This window comes from Pleurodeles waltl, chromosome 5 (genome assembly GCF_031143425.1).
Source record: "Pleurodeles waltl isolate 20211129_DDA chromosome 5, aPleWal1.hap1.20221129, whole genome shotgun sequence".
NCBI classification, from domain to species: Eukaryota; Metazoa; Chordata; class Amphibia; order Caudata; family Salamandridae; genus Pleurodeles; species Pleurodeles waltl.
In genome coordinates, this window is record NC_090444.1 from 1,632,339,593 (window position 1) to 1,632,358,896 (window position 19,304).

The 19,304-nt window shown below is 43.7% G+C and overlaps 1 protein-coding gene across 2 annotated transcripts in view; it reads right to left on the minus strand.

The window, feature by feature from the left end:
• NBAS (NBAS subunit of NRZ tethering complex) overlaps positions 1-19,304 on the minus strand; it is a 1,762,396-nt gene that overhangs the window by 1,507,724 nt on the left and 235,368 nt on the right. For both annotated transcript variants that reach the window (XM_069235962.1, XM_069235961.1), the window contains exons 8-9: positions 18,597-18,730; positions 18,048-18,146 (exon numbers count right to left, since the gene is read on the minus strand). In XM_069235962.1, coding sequence (XP_069092063.1) covers positions 18,048-18,146; positions 18,597-18,730 — 233 coding nt within the window. The remainder of the gene's footprint in view (positions 1-18,047; positions 18,147-18,596; positions 18,731-19,304) is intronic.

Sequence of the window (19,304 nt, forward strand, 5' to 3'; positions counted from 1 at the left end):
GAGCAATGGGTCATGTGAGGGAAAAACTAAAGCAGTGGAGATACCTTTGTTTGACATCAACGTGATGGCAGAGAAAGGGCTGTGGCTAGATGGGAGTCCATGTTTTTAACGAAGGGCAGAGGAGGCTGCCCTCTTTGCAAGGCAGGAGCTAACAGTAGTGAAGCAGGCACAGCAGCACTGGGGCCCAGGGCCGGGAGACGCCCACTGCATCACAATTATGACTGTCTCACTTTAAAAAGGGGGCATGGGAATGTATTTTCCTTTCTAGCATTAGGACCAACTGCACCGTTGCAGAAAAAAACGGGAGACAGCATGCAGGAGCTCTTTTTAACTAACAAGAGTGACTGTATCAAGATTTGAGTGATAGACTGGCATGGTGGCAAAAAGGCTATAAAAGGCAAGAGGAGATAGCCTTTTACACGGGACTGCAGTTATCATACGTGTAGCATGTGTAGTTAAATTGGGATCCACAAGTGAAAAGGGCTCACAACTCCCCAATTAAGGGGAGCAGTATTTTTGGCTTAATAACTGTTTTTGTTTCATGCATTTGCTGTTTTATAAGTCTCATATTCAGTGTGGTTTATGAGCTATAGAAAAAGTGCTCCTGAAATGATCTCATAAGCCATGCCCCCCTACGCTCAGCCCTTTCCGTCCCCCTCGCCCAATCCTTGACATAAAGTTCTGGAGGGAGGGCCTGACTTCAAAACATTTTTGCTATGGGGGCAGGAGCAAAAGTTTTCTGATCTAAAGTATCATTTGTGCTGTCCTTTTCAAGCAAGGAAGCCCTAACCTGGGCTACTCCATTAATACTGAAATAAGATGCAATATTGCAAAAACATGATGCATTCCTAACCCAGTTAAAAGCGATTTTTTAAACCCAACACATTAGTCAAGACACTTATGGGCCTACTCGGCAAGTATATCACTTAATTTCAAACACTGTGCTTTGACGCTTCCTGGACAAATGAAGAAGGAGCAGCTGTGTCTTACCAGGGTCCAAGGCATGATCTTAAGGATATGGATTCACTGGTTGGTAATTACCTACCTTATTATCTCTCAATTATCTAGTTTTACAGATCAATTATCATCATGGATGCGTGAGAAAAGAGAAGTAATGTGAAGTTAGTCAAATTGAGTATGCTAAAACAGCCGTCGACCCTCCTTTTGCAGGAACTAATCGAAATTATACATGTGAGGAAAAAGTAAACAGGAGAAAAAGTGTATGAAAAGCCCAGATGTCCCGCAGGGCATGTTTAATTTGCTGGTCAAATTATTTATACCCTGCACGACACTTGAGCATTTCGTACACTTCTGCCCAATTAGGAGAAAATGTCTTGATTAACAGACGTAAACCATGTTTTACGACAACAAATCCAGACACTTTATTTCTTTATTGAAATGTCACATCCTCGAGGCCTACTGATATCTGCCCTCTTAAAGTCAGCTGCTTCTTCCACTTTTATTGGAACTCATTGTGCATTCATCCATGGTATCAAGCTTGTTTTCAATGAAAGAGTACAACCCATACATGTTGTAGACAGTACACACCTGTCTTCAAGAGATGTAAAACAAGAAACACACCCTCCTGTTCTAGTATCTCTTGCTGGACATGTTGAAGTTCTCACCTTTTATGTTACCAATGCCACAGCTTTTTCTGTCAGATTAGGAACCAACTGGATCAAGAAAACTGAAGGAACAATATGTGGTTGTCCACCACAACATGAATCCTTCGAAAAGGTTGCAGGCAATACCAAACCACCTATATATAAACACAGGTAGAGCGCAACACAATATTTAGAGGTAATGCTGTGTTTTCTGAAAAAGAGGCCAATAAGTTACCACAGCAACTGACCTCGGATTGGTGCCCAATGCCAGAGTTCCTTATGGAAGAATCTATGCTCTAAAACAGAGGGGAAAACAGGAGATGCAGAAATACGGCCTGGTAAGCTTGGTAAGGATTAAGGATGGCACTGAGTGGAAGATGGCATTAAACACCAAAGATGGGTATTCTAGAGATGTAGTGAAGATCTTTGGCGCATGTTAAAATAACAAGTGAGGACACTGTCTAGGGGACTTGGGATCTAGCTCATAATAAAACGCTAAGACTAGATGGTCTGCCAATCAAATACTACAACACCTGTTCTGCACTCTTAGCACCTTGCCTTGCAGAAGTGTGCTTGACACCACTAACTGCTGGTGAACTCCCCCACCAGTCCCAAACCGAGCAGAGATCCTGTGCAATTATCGTCATACCGCCCCATAGCAACATTAGAGGTGGACTTCAAAATTCTCTGGAAAATCCTAGTGGATGGCTGTGCCTGTGTCTTCCTGGAATTCATCCATATAGACCAAAACAGGCTTGTCCCAGGGCACAGTATTTCCCAAAATATTAGTCACCTCTTCCACATACAGGACCGCGTTCAGGGACAACTCCCATGGGCAACCTGTTTAATATTAGACTTAGGGAAAGCATTTGACATGCTGACATGGCACTACCTTTCCTCGGTCCTCACTCGCATGGGCATCGGGCCACGGTTCCTAGCCTGTACCTGGCTACTTTATACCAAGTCAACCGCTCGATTACACCTAGGCCGCCTTGTCTCCGCCTTCTTCGCAGTAAACCGCCGAACCAGGCAGGGGTGCCCTCTATCACCATTGTTTCTTGCGCTCACGATGGAGCCCTCGGCCATATGCCTGAGGGAAAAGGGTCGGTAATGGGGAATACCCCTAGAAGCCAGGACGAAAGTGGTGCCTCTGTATGTCAATGACCTACTGCTATACTTACATGATACATCAAACCTCTCCCCACTACATGACACACTGGCCGAGTTCACTGCGGTCGCTAGGCTCCACGTGAAATGGGAAAAATCAGCCATATATCAACCTAGTCCTGACCAGTCACCAAGACCGGTATATCTGGGGTAGACCCTCCGCTGTTGGCAGGGAGCAGCAATTTGCTATTTGGGAATTCGCCTTTACAGCACCTCTTCGGGAATATATGAGGGGAACCGCTGGGCAGCCCTGCCAGGCATCAGAACACAAATCCATTTTTGGCAGTCACTACCCCTTGCTTCGGCTGGAAAGATAGCCTTGGCAAAAATAGTCCTTCTTCCCCACCTCTTTTATTATTTTGACAACCTCCCAGGTATTCCACCATGTCCCTTTTTAAAGGAACTCGATTCTTGCCCGCCCATTACCCTTGGTCGATCTCCCATGGTTTAAAGGTTTCTACACATGGTGAGATATGGCACCCTGCACAGCACACTCCACCCATATCCTGGGAGATCTCTTTGCAGATAGCCATAAACATACTGTGCAAGAAAATTAAATACCACAATTAACACGCCAATAGCATTAATGTCCAATCAAAGAGGAAGGGAGACAAGGCCATGTGTGACATACAAAGGCCAATGTTGGTATCGAGCCTTTATGACGTGTGAGGCAGTGAAATGCGTAAAGTATGCACCTCAAGGTGTGTTTCCGTTTAGTTGTCCAATCCCTGGGACCCCAGTGTCAGGAGATAATCCCTTAGTGGATGCCAGATGTCTTTAGGCGTGGAGGTGGGTGGCTGTAAAGTTGCGTGCAGCTTGCTAGTGGTATCACAGTACATTAGGCTTTTTATCCATACTGCCATTTCGAGTGGGTATCTACTGCCCCAGTGTAAAGTTATCTCACGCTTGGCCAGTGAAAATGCTATGGCTACAAAGCGAAGCACTGATTTAGGTATGTCCAGTAAATACCCCAGTAAGCTCAAGCATAATATGATGGTGTCATATCTAGATGACATATTCTCTTCTATAAGACGCCTAAGGAATATCATCACCATGTTTAGGAAACCCTGACTCATTTAAGGAGGAGTTTCCTCTCTGCTAATTTGGAAAAATCGAAGTCAATAAAGTTACCTTTTGAGGATGTTTTTATTTCCTTTGCAGGCATCATTAAAGACAATTGTAAAGTGAACGCTGTTTTGCAAAGGGCCACTCATAAAATTGTTAAAGACATTCAGTGCTTAATTAGGTTTGCCAACGTCTATAGAAAATATATACAGTTCTTTCCTTCTGTCATAGTATCCATTACACAGCTGGTGGGACACAAGAAAAGCAAACCTTTACAACTCTTAAGAAAGCAAACACAACAGCCCACAGACGCCAAATTACCTTTTATAGTCAGACTGGACAATTCTGCACCTGGAAGTGAGGCCATTATTTTGCCAAAAGGTCAAAATACAGTAGTTCTGCATCTAGTGGCTTTCTACATTCGAACCCTAGCAACATCAGAGGAACAGCATAGGATTTATGATTAGGAATTACTGGCCAATGAACAATCAGTGGCTCACTGCGGTCATATTCTTGAAGGGGCGGCTCATGAAATCACTGTCTGGATGACCCATACGAATTTTGAGTTTTCACATTCAATAAGAAGTTAAAACAATTGTCATGAAAATGGATGTTATTCCTTCCTAATTTTCATTGTCATTATTGCCTGGGCCACAGACATGGTAATGCAGGTATCTTGTCCAGAATAGGCAAAACCAAATCTAGATCTCGCCTATGACTCGTGAATCATTCAGAGGTCGATATCTTTCTGAAACAAGTAAATGGAGGCCTAACAATGAGGCAACAAGGATTGAATATGAACCCACATTAACACAAGGCATCCATAGTCTTCTATGTAGAAACAAAAAGGTGTACATAGGTGGACATATTTACAAGACAAGATTTTGTAATGGTGACATGACTCGCCAGTATTAGGATATTCAGATACGAGGAGGACAGCAGGCTTGGTATCTAGACAGGTTTGGTGGCCCCCATTTGCAGCATGACAGAATAGCTTATGTTGATTGTGTGCCATTTGTATTCTAGCCATATCGCTGCACACAAAACCTATGGGGGATGTTGCAGCCACTCCCTACAAGCACACAACAATGGTCTATCATTTACATGGATTTTACAGTGTGTCTCTCTATTACAAACCTGCTATGGCATCCTAGTCGTGATAGATTCCTTTATGAATATTGGCCAATTCATTGCTTAGCCTACCCAGGGCCACCAAACTTGCTGATGTTTTCTTGAAAGAAATTGTCTAGCTTGAGATAAGAAAAGGGGCTATATAGGATAAAGGACGAGTTAGTGTCCCCATCTTCTGCTAAACGAATGTGCAAAAACACACTACTTGAAAGTGTATTACAGAAGAGGGCGCAAAAGCATCTGTATCCTCCTTGTTAATAAATACTACAGTGCCCCGGGGGTGCAGAAATCCGGCGTAAACGCCTGTTGCACCCTTGGGCATGGTATTTAATACACGGCCAGATGGAAAATAGCAAATTATCCGTGGGAAGGTAAGGAGATGTAAGCCCACGCAAGAATTCACAGTGAAGAGGCTGACCAGAGAAGGACATATATGTAAATATATAAAATCTGCCTTTTTATCACACACATACTTTGTTCCTGGTGCATACTGGCAATGAACACAATGCAAATACAGGAAGGTTGCTTAGAGAATTCTGGCTCAGACAAAGATGTAGGCCTTTAGTTATCACTGTTACAGCAGGTGCAGTGGCACAAAGAGATAGGGCTATGAAGCCATAACACCCATGTATTGTCACACAAAGAGCTAGAGTTATGGGCCCATTACACCCCCTGTATTGTGACACAAAGATGTAGGGCTACGGGATCATTACACCCCCTGTATTGGGGAGGGCAATGGGACCAATCCACCCCCTGTATTGTGACACAAAGATTTAGGGCAGAGGTCTTCAAACTGGGGGGCGGGCCCCCCTAGGGGGGCCTCAAGTGATCCCGGGAGGGCGCCAGACTCTGGCCAAAAGAAGCATTATACAGATAACAGGCCTTTGTTTTAAGCAGAAGCATGTTATTGCAATGTTCAAATAGGTCCAGACATATTTAAACATTGCAATCTTTATAAAATAATTGTGAAAAATTCTGAGGTGGGCCCAATGATTTTTTTTTATTCAAGGGGGAGGGGGGTGGGGGGGGGCACGGCATTAAAAGGTTTGGAGACCACTGATTTAGGGCTATGGGACCATTACACCCCTTACATTGTGGCACAACGATTTAGGGCTATGGGGTCATTACAACCCCAGTATTGTGACACAAAGAAACAGGGCAATGGGACCAATACACCCCTTGTATTTTTACAATGCCATCTGGATGCAAGGGGCAGTTTTCCTTGCTTGCTTTACTGGCCATGGCACTCTTGCTAAACCACTGTAGAGGTTTCAGCAGTGTATCTTCAGTAATGACACCCATGTTCCTATTGTGATAGATATTCAAATATGACTAGAGAGACAGCGTTGGACTTGGTATGCATACTTCTCAATCAAACGTTACCTGCTCCTCTCTTGATGAGAGGCCCAGAAAGAGCCACTCGATGATCCTCTACCATCTGGTGTGTTCGCTCACACACACACACAAAATACAGGTAACCTTTTTCACAATTCTGATTGAAATGTGAGTGCAGGGGACCAAACTTTGAGCTCCTGAGCTCGTAGCGGGTACCCTACTTTTGAATTTCGAGGCTAATACTATGCAGGGAACAGTGATTTCATGTCTCTCCCACAGGGATATAGTGAACCCTAGTAACTACTGGGAACACAACCCACTCCTTCTATAACCTTAGCCGCAAGCTCAGTGCAGAGGTCAAAGTGGGGGGGAACTACCATTCCACTATTAATTTGACAAAAAACGTATTCACAACCCTAGACACTCTCATTTGCTCTATTAGCACTTACTATCTCCAATCTGTTGAAAAGCACGGCTAGGTCAATTATAGTTGGCCACATAGTAAAATTTTTAGGGGCGAGCGCAAAGCGATCAGTCTAATGTTGTAATCCCTCTTTGGGCTTCAAACCACACCCATGTCACGTCAGTTTCTTTCATTGGTTCGTGGGCTTGCCTTTTAAAATCTGCTTGCTTTCATTAAGGAAAGGCATGCATAAGTCATGCCTTTTCCGGTATTTAGCCCTCCTCGAGTGCAGCGACCAAGTACTGAAAACATACGAGGCTCCACGTTTTCTTTTTCGCAGCGTGATCTCGCTGAGCAGAAGTCGTGCGCTTTGCGCTCACCTAGCTGCCAAGACCTGGAACTCCATACCGCTCCACCTTCGCCAGACCGAAGACCTCTTGACATTCAGGAAACGCCTCAAGACATGGCTCTACGACCAGTAGCTTCCCCCCAGCGCCTTGAGACTCTAACGGGTGATTAGTGCGCTCTATAAATCCTTGATTGATTGATTGATTTGCATGACATCGTCCCAGTTACATAGTTAATTGCACTTTTGCCGGTTACGTAGATAATTTCACTTTTGCCGGTTACATGGATAATTGCACTTTTTCCGATAGGTTTCACTACGAGTTAACTTTTATTTCCCTTTGTGTGTCTGCTTTGCACTGATGGCGGCCATCAGCTCGCTTATGTGAAACTTTTACTTTTCAGTTTACATGTCAAGAAAAGTTCAGTTAGTTATGTGAAACTATTTTATTTTCATTTTCAATTTATGTGGCAAGAAAAGTCTGGTTAGGAGTTTACAATGCTAATTGCTCTAGCTCAAGCAAACGTGAGACCATTTGCATTGCAAATGCTTGTTTTCTCTTTAAATCTAACTGCACCACTCAGCAGAAAGGCAGAAAAGCATCGCCTAGAAGCCTGTCAATCATGGAACACCATGACTGCTGTATGTCACGAGTGGTTCAAAGGAGAGTTTAACCTGCTTAAAGAGGACCTGCTTATCGCGATGTGCCGTCTTCGCTTGTCCAACATCAGACATCACTCTTTAAAATCAGGTCAGAAGTGAAATAGATCCTGAGACTAAGGTATCATCACATTCGTAGAAGTAAAACAGCATTTTGCTTTTATTTTTACATTGTGAGATGAGATTACTGTATTTCATTCTTTATACTTTAGACATATAGAAGGACATATACTGGGTCAGGAAAAAGGACAGGATCTCTTTCTATGTATGGAATGGACATAATGCACTTCAGGTGTTGCAAAAAAAACATAAAAATCAAGTATGGAGCTTTAAAAAAAAAAGTTATATCTAACTACGGTTCTCAAGCATTGGATCTTTTGTCACAGATTCACAGTTAACAAGACTCCCTTCCTTATTAAATTCCACAGACTAAGGCAGACATTTGGCCAGCGGCACCATAAACTATCTCTTAAAGTATCAGGGATTATTAAGTGAGACGAGGCATGTCAATGCAAAGGAAGCATAAAGAGCGTGGGACAAGTCAATTTCCATAAGATTCACAACTAAAGAAATGATAGGTGATTGTTTTTAAAATAAAATCAACATCAGTGCACAACCATTATGGGCAACATGAGAATATATTAAAAGGCTGAAGAAAGTCACAAAAGCTGCAGGTATGCGTTGGTGCAGATTTTCTACTTTCAGAAATTCACAGCAGCTTAAAGTAGTAGGCCTGAACAGCATGTTCCTAGCAACCTATTGTGAATCCACTTTTTTCATAAGCAAATGCACACACGAAAATTTTCTCATTTGAAAATCTGCTGAGCGGTTGCAAGTTCACTTTTCCTTCACCCTCTTTTTTCCCCACGTGGAGCACCGACCTTGACCGCATGGGCGGTGGGAACCACAGCCTCAATTGAAAAACTTGTGGATTCCCTGTGAAAGCTGGATGGGTTGGCAGTAAGGCACACTTTGGCTAAAGCTGTGAAAGGAACGGTTGCAGCTGCGGTTGGCTAAGCCAAGCGGAAAGACCCAGACAGCGAGCATTAGCTCTGCTCTCCATAAAGCGCTGAATCTGCTTTCTCGCCGAATAGGAGAGCCCTATCAAAGTGCATGTTCATCAAAGTGTACTTGTCATCGCCCAAGAGCCCAGTTGATCACAGCTATGCATGACAATGTTGATGCCTATGGTATATGGAATCAGTGGTGTCCAAGCCCCAACGAATTGTGAACTTGGCAGCATCACAATTATTTTGTGATGCCTGAGAAAGTACAGGGTGATGGTCTTTGGGCACACCGGGGTGGACTTGTGCGACCGAAACCCAAACAGTGTGTAAGCATAGTCCCAACAAACAGTTGGCATCATATCGTTTGCCGAACATTTCCACTCACTTTGTCTCCTTATCTGGGGAGCGGTGGGAAATGTGCTTGGATTAGAGTGGCTGGTAGAAGCTTGCACCACTATCCTTTCCAGCAAGGAGTGCTGCGAAAGAAAAACCAGGTTGCCTGGACCTCGCAATTTGTCTTTTTTCTGAGGGACCAGAGCCAGCGTTTAGCCCACGCCCCAAAAAGGTATCTGTCAGTGTCTCGTTTATGGGAAAGAAGGGCTCAGAAGAATTTTGCACTGGTTGGAGGACCTCCGCCAAAACATTTGATCTAACCTCTAACGTGGGAGATGGAGGTCAAGAACCTGGGCCACCCTCTGCATCACCATAGCGTAGGAAGCTGACTCTTCTTTGACAAATCCAGGAGGAGAAAAAGAGCAGTATCCGGGTTGCAATTGAGGGAACCTGCAAGGCCTCATAGCAATTTTCATCTTGGTAGGGCAGAGCGAACTAATCACCAGGTCATAATCATTATCAAAGATGGTCCCAGAAAGAGAACAGAGAGATTGTTGTCTAGGCTGCTGCAAGCCAAGAGCGAAAGTGCCACCTCAGGTGGATTCTGGCTCAACATTGTCAGACGTCGGACCGGTGTCAGAGAGGACAATCAGGGCCGCTACTTCAGACAGCTACATCATCATCGGCGTCAACATGCCGAGGGCCGGGTTAAGTTGTGGTGCTAGCAGCGAAGTCGGAACATGAGTCGGAGGCAAGTTAAGTGTGGAGGTTCCAGCTAGTGCAGAGGGCAATTCCCACAGTGTTGTTCCTGGTGGGAGGCCTCTCAATTCCTTGGGGCCCAAAGGGACACAAGACGGAGTCAGCCAGGATTCAGAGAGCCGGACATGGAGTAACTGAAGGCCCTGAAAGCTCAGGTTGTGCTGGAACCATTAACTCCCTTCCATCCTTTTGTCCTGTACATATTGGTGATAGAAGGGTAGTCAATGCATGAAGAGATATTTCCAGAGGAGGCGTGGTAAAGGAGGAGTTGGTTTTGCTACCTTCTTTTCTCTGTATTTGTGGGGGTAGTTAGTATTGGTTATGGATCAGATCATAGCTGGTCTGTCAAATAGCCTTTGTTTGTGGTGTTCCTAAGCAAGCATATATAGGCATCCCAGTGGAAAATATTGTTAAGCTTTCTTTTAACTCTGCGTTTATATGTTAGTTACCCCCAAAGTTAGCTCAGCTGTGTTTGCCATTCCGTTATCTGTCATTTGAGTTCCCTAGACAAAGTAAAATGGTCAGTAGGAAAGGATGGATAGGGCTCATGTGGTCGATGGGGCTTGGAGAAGTGTTCTGAGGGAAGCAATGGGCAGGGCAAAATGCCTTGGCGATGGGTGTTGTGGTAAGTAGGTGGTACATGGTGGGTGAGTATTTGAGGAAGACTGGTAAAGTGGGATTAGCATGGGTACATTTTCAGGCATGGGAAGTGGGTTAGGGTGGAAATGTGTAACAAGGGGAAAGGTTGACACAGAGGGGCATTACCAGAAGATGCTATGTTGGGAGCTAGACAGACAAGAAGGGGTGGTGATTGGGCAAGATGTGGTGTGATAGGAGTTGCAAAGGAAGGTACAGCTGCTGATAGATCAATGTGGGAACTGAGAGCAAGCTGGGTTTCTAGATAGTGCTGTAAGTGATAGCAGCAGAGGTGGATGTTTGCTGATGCTGAGTTTATAATGGTGCTGCTAAGAGTATGGGGGACTAGTCAGATGTATCAGAATTAATACTAATTTGGAGGCACTCTTTAGGTTGAGCCTAGGCAGCCTGCATGCACTATGTCTCGACATGCTGAAATCTACTTCTGTTCGCTTTCATTCGTTACTTGGGCTTTGGTTTCTTTGGTAAATGCGTTACAGTTGTCCAGCCTTTTGGCTGTTTTGGTCCAGCCCTGGAGATTGACCCTGTTACATGGACCATTACACTTCTGGCCATTCATTGTAGGTTTGGGGTTCTACTTTTTAGGATCGAGCCTGTGTAGCATGTGCTTGCACATGTGTATTGCCTGCGAGACGCTGTAGTAATTAGAAAAGGGTTCAGAGCCCCATCCATGTCACGTCAGTGTCTTTCACTAGTTCGTGGGCTTGCCTTTTAAAGTCTGCTTGCTTTCATTAGTGGAAGGCCTATATGTCATGCCTTTTCCGGTGGTTAGCCCTCCTCAAGCGCAGCAACAAAGTACTGAAAACATACGAGGCTCACTGTTTTCTGTACGGTTTGTGAACTACTTTTTCTCTTTTTTCGCAGCGCAATCTCGCTTGTTTAGCAGCGCGATCGCACTCGTTTTTTTTCTTCCATTTAATGAGGCAAGAAAAGCCCGGTAGGGAGTTTACAACTGCTAATAGCTCTAACTCTGAGAAATGTGAGACCCGTTGCATTGGAAATGCTTGTTTCTTTTGCCTCAGCTTGTGGTGCCGTCCCTCCACTACCTACCACCCATGCTGCGTTTCCTGCTCGTGACTACTACTGAGTGCTTGATCAGATTCAGCACAAGACTTTCAGTAAACATGGCTGTAATCATTGAGGTGGTGTGTGATTTCGGAGGCTTTTCAGCTGCTTGTGTCTGTGGTAAAGTTTGGATTTAAGTTATTTTTTTGTGCTTTACGGCTACAGCACGAGCATGCGATGGTATTTCTTTAGCTTCGGTACATGTCATGCTCCCAGCTGCTCTTATCTTTGGTAATTTGGGGGATTTAAGTTATTTTCTGCGCTTTCCGACTACACCGGTCTTATGTGATGGCATTTGTTCAGCTTCGGTGCATGTTGCTGCTCCCGGCTGCTCGTGTCATCCATAAGTGTTAGTTCACTTAATCTCCCCATGTCGACCCTGCCCCTCACCCCCTGCCTCCCCCCCGTCACTGCTTGTTGTTTTCAGTGTCTGGCTGTGGTCCCCATTTACAGACTTCTGTCACTGGCCTCTGACACACAGCACACGGCGACCCCGTGTGAGCTCCACTGCTCGCTGTTCATTAGCTACAGGTTTTTCGGTAAACAAGGCTGTAAACTGTGTATTGTCTTGGTATATTTGCTGTTCATTTAATGATATAAGTTAAACTTGCATAATAGGGGTATCGCAGCTTTTTTGTGTACATTTAGACCCCTTCTGCTTGTCTGTATTTTTTTGTTTAATGGGCGATTTCTCAAAAGAAATCAGTCTTGAACTAAATGGCAACCGGTCTATCTATATTTGGGAAGGCTTGTTATTTTTGTTTAATGTAACGCAATTTGGGTAATTTTTATACGTTTGGGCCAATAATATCCAAATATATGGTCTTGTCTGCCGGATGCTCAATTTAGAGGCTATTATTTAGAAATTAGATACTTTGAACCCATTGTTTTTTTTCACTGTTCTCCATTGTTTAGAAATGCATTATTAAGATGGAGCACCTTTAATTTTGTGTACATTTCGTCCTTTCTGCTTATTTTTAACTTTTGTGTCTCTTACATACACTTTTTTGGAAATAAAGGACATTCAGACCCATCAACTGCAGCAAAGCATCGTTATTTTGGTTTCTGAACTTGTTCTGTTTGTTCGCTTTACTGTGCTACCTGCGTAAAACGTGAAAAATAAAGGTAAATCAACTTGTGTTTAGGAGTACATTCTATTCCAGCTACAAAGTAATCATGTTTCTCTATCAACTCCAGACTCTGGCGCTATTTTTGGTGTCGTCGGGGGGCTTGCTTCAAAGGTCAAAAGAGTATTTTTATTAAGCCTTTGGTTATGTTTTGTTGCAAGCTGATTGTCAGGCGCTCACACCTTCCTGGTTCTGAAAGAGAGAAGGGCGCAATAATGAGTTTGGAATGGCCGGAGAAGAAGGCACTTGTTTTTGGAAAGGCGATACCAACGGTACAAGAAAGAGAAAATTATCATGGATTGCTTTAAATTACCAGATGCGAAGTTTGTCACAAAGAAATTGTTAATCTGCTGGTAATTTGTGGGAGATCTCAAACCCCAAGTGTGTACACAGTTCTTGAAAATGAAGTTTGACCATAGTAAATTAACAAATTAAGGGTTATATTTCCTTCGAAAGAACAGAACTACTTTAACCCCTTCGCTGCCAGGCCTTTTCCCCCTCAGGTGCCAGGCCTTTTTTTGGCTATTAGGGGCAGTTCGCGCTTAGGCCCTCATAACTTTTTGTCCACATAAGCTACCCAAGCCAAATTTGTGTCCTTTTTTTTACAATATCCTAGTGATTCTAGAGATACACAGAGTTTGTGGGTTCCTCTGAAGGAGACCAAGAAATTAGCCAAAATACACTGAAAATTTCATTTATTTCAAACAAAAGGGAAGAAAGGGCTGCAGAAGAAGGCTTGTGGTTTTTTTTCTCCTGAAAATGGCATCAACAAAGGGTTTGCGGTGCTAAAATCACCATCTTCCCAGCTTTCAGGAACAGGCAGTCTTGAATCAGAAAACCCAATTTTTCAACACAATTTTGGCATTTTGCTGGGACATACCCCATTTTTATGATTTTTTGTGCTTTCAGCCTCCTTCCAGTTAGTGACAGAAATGGGTGTGAAATCAATGCTCGATCCTGGAAAGCTAAACGTTTCTGAAAAGTAGACAAAATTGTGAATTCAGCAAGGGGTAATTTGTGTAGATCCTACAAGGGTTTCCTACAGAAAATAACAGCTGAAATGAAAAAATATTGAAATTGAGGTGAAAAAAACAGCAATTTTTCTCAAAGTTTTACTCTGTAACTTTTTCCTGCGCTGTCAGATTTTTTAAAGTAATATACCGTTACGTCTGCTGGACTCTTCTGGTTGTGGGGATATATAGGGCTTGTAGTTTCATCAAGAACCCTAGGTACCCAGAGCCAATAAATGAGCTGCACCTTGCAATGGGTTTTCATTCTATACCGGGTATGTAGCAATTCATTTGCTGAAATATAAAGAGTGAAATATAGGTATCAAGAAAACCTTTGTATTTCACAAATGGGCACAAGATAAGGTGTTGAGAAGCAGTGGTTATTTGCACATCTCTGAATTCCTGGGTGCCCATACTAGCATGTGAATTATAGGCCATTTCTCAAATAGACGTCTTTTTCACACACTGTCTTACATTTGGAAGGAAGAAATTTAGAGAAAGACAAGGGGCAATAACACTTGTTTTGCTATTCTGTGTTCCCCCAAGTCTCCGGATAAAAATGGTACCTCACTTGCGTGGGTAGGCCTAATGCTTAAGACAGGAAACGCAACATGGACACATCAAATTTTTACATTGAAATCTGACTTTTTTTTGCAAATTGTCTAGCTGCAGATTTTGGCCTCTAGCTAAGCCGGCACCTAGGGAAACCTACCAAACCTACGCACTTTTGAAAACTAGACACCTTGGGGAACACAAGATGGGGTGGCTTGTGGGGTTCTCACCATGTTCTGTTACTCAGAATCCTTTGCAAACCTCAAAATTTGGCAAAAAAAAAAAAAACATTTTTCCTCTCATTTCGGTGACAGAAAGTTCTGGAATCTGAGAGGAGCCACAAATTTTCTTCCACCCAGCGTTCCTCCAAGTCTCCCAATAAAAATTGCACCTCACTTGTGTGGGTAGGACTAGAGCCTGCGACAGGATATGCCCCAAAACACAACGTGGACACATCACATTTTCCCAAAGAAAATAGAGCTGTTTTTTGCAAAGTGCCTAGCTGTAGATTTTGGCCTCTAGCTCATCCGGTACCTAGGGAAACCTACCAAACCTACGCATTTTTGAAAACTAGACACCTAGGGAAATCCAAGATGTGGCAACTTGTGGGGCTCTGACCAGGTTCTGATACCCAGAATCCTTTGCAAACCTCAAAATTTGGCAATAAAAACATGTTTTCCTCTCATTTCGGTGACAGAAAGTTCTGGAATCTGAGAGGAGCCACAAATTTCCTTCCACCCAGCGTTCCTCCAAGTCTCCCGATAAAAATGGTACCTAACTTGTGTGGGTAGGTCTAGCGCCCGCAACAGGAAATGCCCCAAAACACAATGTGGAAACATCACATTTTCCCAAAGAAAACAGAGCTGTTTTTGTAAAGTGCCTAGCTGTGGATTTTGGCCTCTAGCTCAGCCGGCACCTAGGGAAACCTATCAAACCTAAACACTTTTGAAAACTAGACTCCTAGGCGAATCCAAGATGGGGAGACTAATGGGGCTCTCTCCAGGTTCTGTTACCCAGAATCCTTTGCAAACCTCAAAATCTGGCAAAAAAAACTTTTTCCTCTCATTTCGGTGACAGAAAGTTCTGGAATCTGAGAGGAGCCACAAATTTCCTTCCACCCAGCATTCCCCCAAGTCTCCCCATAAAAATGGTACCTCACTTGTGTGGGTAGGCCTAGTGCTCATGACAGGAAATGCCCCAAAACACTATCTGGACACATCAAAATTATCAAATACAAAACTACCTGTTTTTGTGAGGGTGGGGGGCACCTGCATTTTTGGTCCTGGGCTCAGCAGCCATCTAGGGAAACCTATCAAACCCAGACATATCTGAAAACTAGACACCCAAAGGAGTCCAGGGAGGTGTGACTTGCGTGGATCCCCCAATGTTTTCTTACCCAGAATCCACAGCAAACCTCAAATTTAGCTAAAAAATTACATTTTTCTCACATTTCTGTGTAAGATCACCGCACCAGGACACATTTCCTACCACTCAACGTTCCCCTCAGTCTCCCGGTAACAATGATACCTCACTTGTGTAGGTGGGCCAAGTGCTTGTGACAGGGAAGAGTCAAAAACATGTTGAAACTGAGGGGGAACCAAAGCAGGTCCAAAAGGGCAGTTTGAAAAAAAAAAATGTTTAGGCTGACAAGTGCAGCAGAATTTTTATCGCTATAGATGAGAAAACGTTGGGTGGTAGAAATTTTGTGGATTCCTGCAGATTCCGAAAGGTCCCATCACAAAAATGTGGGGAAAATGTGTGATTTCCAGCAAAGTTGGACGTTTGTAGGGCATTGTGGGTAAGAAAATGGCGCAGGGTGCATGTGAAGCACACCACCCTGGAAGCAACCAGATGTTCAGTTTTCCGATGGGATTAAGGTCTTGTGGATTTTTCTACATGGCAGCGTCCCAAAGTCAAAAAAGTGTAGCCCTCACCATTCCAAGTGAGATGATTTTGAGAGTTACCAAGCTCTCATGGCCCAAATGTAAAACTAAAACCCAAAATAATCAAATGTCCTCTTGCTTGCCATGGGATAAGATGTTTTAGTGTGCAGGGGAGAGCTGAAAGACTGTTACCACCTTCAGTTCGGGTGGGGGCATAACCAGGCCCATACTGGTTGGTAGCCACCACCCCACTCTTTCTTTTTTTTTTTTTATTCCCTGGCATCTAGTAGACTTTCTGCCCTCCCCCTGCCCCGGGGTGTGGATTGGGGGGGGTAATTGCCCAATCTGCCCACTGGTGGGCAGAACAACTTTGGCCCCATTTATTTGGGGTGGGAGTATTCCTTATTTTGAAAAGAAATCTTCCCTGGTCTCCGGTGGGCTTGCAGCCCCTCTTAGGGGCAGATGGGCCTTCCAAAAATAGGCCAATCTGCCCCCGAGGGGGGCCGATATGGCCAACAGTAATGTGCCCCCATGGGAAGCGACCCTTGTCCAAGGGGCTGCCACCCCAAACAAAACACACATGCACACACACCAATCCATGGTGTCTAGAGGTTTCTGCTCCCCTTGGGTACAGTTTGGCCTAACAAAAATAGGCCGATCTGCCCCCAAAGGGGGCAGAAATGGCCTAAATACAATTTGCCCCGGGGGAGCGACCCTTGCCTAAAGGGTCGCTCCCCATACATAAAAATATAAAGTAAATAAAAAATTAGATATATCCCTGGTGTCTAGAGGTTTCTGCCCCCCTCCCGGGGGCAGATTAGCCTAAATATATCAGGCCGATCTGCCTCCGGGGGAGCAGAAAAGGCCTACAAATATTTTAACCCCCGTGGAGCGGACCTTGCCTAAGCAGCCGCTCCCCTTATGCGCTCGTATAAAAATAAAAAAAACAGAAATCCCTGGTGTCTTGTGGCCTAATTATATTTTGCCCACCCCCCGGGAGCGACCCTTGCCTAAGAGGTCGCACCCCACATGTAAAAATAAAAATAAACATAATAAAATTATCCCTGGTGTCTAGGGGTTTTCTGCCCCGGGGTGGGGGGGAGCAGAAATGGCCTAAGAATAATTTGGCCCCCTGGGGAGCTGCCCTTGCCCAAGGAGCCGCTCCCCTTATGCGCAAGTATGATAAAAAACAATAATCCCTGGTGTCTAATGGTTTCTCATGCAACTCAGTGCAGACCCTCGCATCGCAGCATCTTGCAGTTCCAGATCGCTGGCTTTATCGGAACCGACGCACCAAGATGCTGGACCTTGCTTCGCAGCACCTCACAGCTCCCAATCAGCAGCCCCATCAGAACAGATGCAACTCGAGGCAGCATGATGCAGGACCTCACATCTCAACTCAAATACAACCCGGTACACTGTCCAGCGGGCCAAACTTGTTCATGTACCCCATCCGTACTCTATCGCCTACAGCCTGAATTTGGGATTTTGTCCCAGTCTGGTGCGATTGGATAACCACAGTTGGGGCTTTGCACTTTGTGGCACTACTTTTACCTAAGACCTTCTAAGCATATCTCCAGTTCTACAGATCGAATTTTTGTTGTTCTAATATCATTTCATTTATTAAAATGTACTTTATTTTTCTAGATTGGTTTGTGATTTTTATTGTGTTGTGTTTTTACTTTATTAGTGTTATTGTGGTGCATAAATACATTATACATTGCCTCCAAGTTAAGCCTGAGCTTTTGTGTCAAGCGGTTATGCAGAGGTTAATTTTGTAATTTTTTGTGGTTCACCCTGACAAGGATTGTGGCTACTGCTTGAGAAGGCTTTCGCCCCCCTCAACCAATAACCCAATTTCTCACATTATGGATCATGCATATATACACAAAGAGACATTAACATTCTTATAGCCATTAGCACTGAATTACGGGGGATATTACCTGTGTCTAGGATGAAACACTACTGATGTTATTCCATAAGAATAATGGCTGCTGAAATTGAAATTATGACTCTCCTGGTAGCTTTGGTTTGTTCCAACACTGGAAAAAATGATAACAAAAAAATAAGACACAACATTATGCATAATAATATTTGAGTAGAACATGTATTTATTTCTGCCCTGCTACTGCTAGTACAAAGAAATTCTGGACTACTAGAAGACAACATTAGCACAATCATAAGCTTCCCCAGGAGAGCAGAGTAAAAGGCCTCAACCTTCATCAAGCACAGTGAAATCCTGAAATTGCCAAGACGTTTTGTGAACCCCTGGGTCAAAATATACTATTCAAACTTTAAGTTCCTTGCTTTGATGTCCAAAATGGGCAACTCAAGTAAAGATATTTAGAACCCCCATCTCGCAAGCAAAATTTACTTATGTAACAGAACACGTATATCATTCCCCTTTCAGTATACTAGAAAAAACGTTCTGCATTCTATTAGACCCCAAACTGTATGCAGACAGCAAAGATCATGTTCAATTTAAATATTACCTAACAAGGTAGCTTTTTAGTTGTCCTCTGTAGTTAATTACTAAGAGTTCTGCAGACCACTGGGCGCTTGCTTTATACTCAAGAAAGATTAAGCCAGCAACAGCATAGCTCAAATCGCCAGGGAAACTTGTTGCCTGCAAGAAAATAAAAATTCAATGCATTATCACCGTCAGCACAGGTGTCTAAAAAGCAAAAAGGCAAAAGCAACTGGGGCTGAAGACACATAGGAATTTAATTTCAATGTTGGTCAAAATTAGTAGACAACATGGGTTTTTTCAGGATATAATTAATTCTTCTAGCTCCCCGAAGTAGTTAAATTCACACTCATAAAAAAGCATAACAAGGGTACCAAAGTCTCTATAGCAAGCAAGAAAAATGGGTCTCTTTTTCCCTAGGTGGTTAGAGAAAACAAACATATTTGGGGTGCAGTCATTTTCTGGGGCCTTAATATCGCAGAAACCTCCTCACTAACAATAACTAAGGCCCAGCAAACAAACCAAGACAGCCCCTTTTGACATAATTTATCCAGTGGTGGATCATTTATGTGTATTTCCCAGATGGTGCAAATAAAATAATTGCTAATTCCAATCTCTACTAGGAAACCCTTGGGACTCCACTCACAGATAACAGCACCAAACTCACCACTGCGCCAATTCTACTTGCAAATCTTTTCCATTCCACAAAACCCTTGCCTCAAACACTACTTAC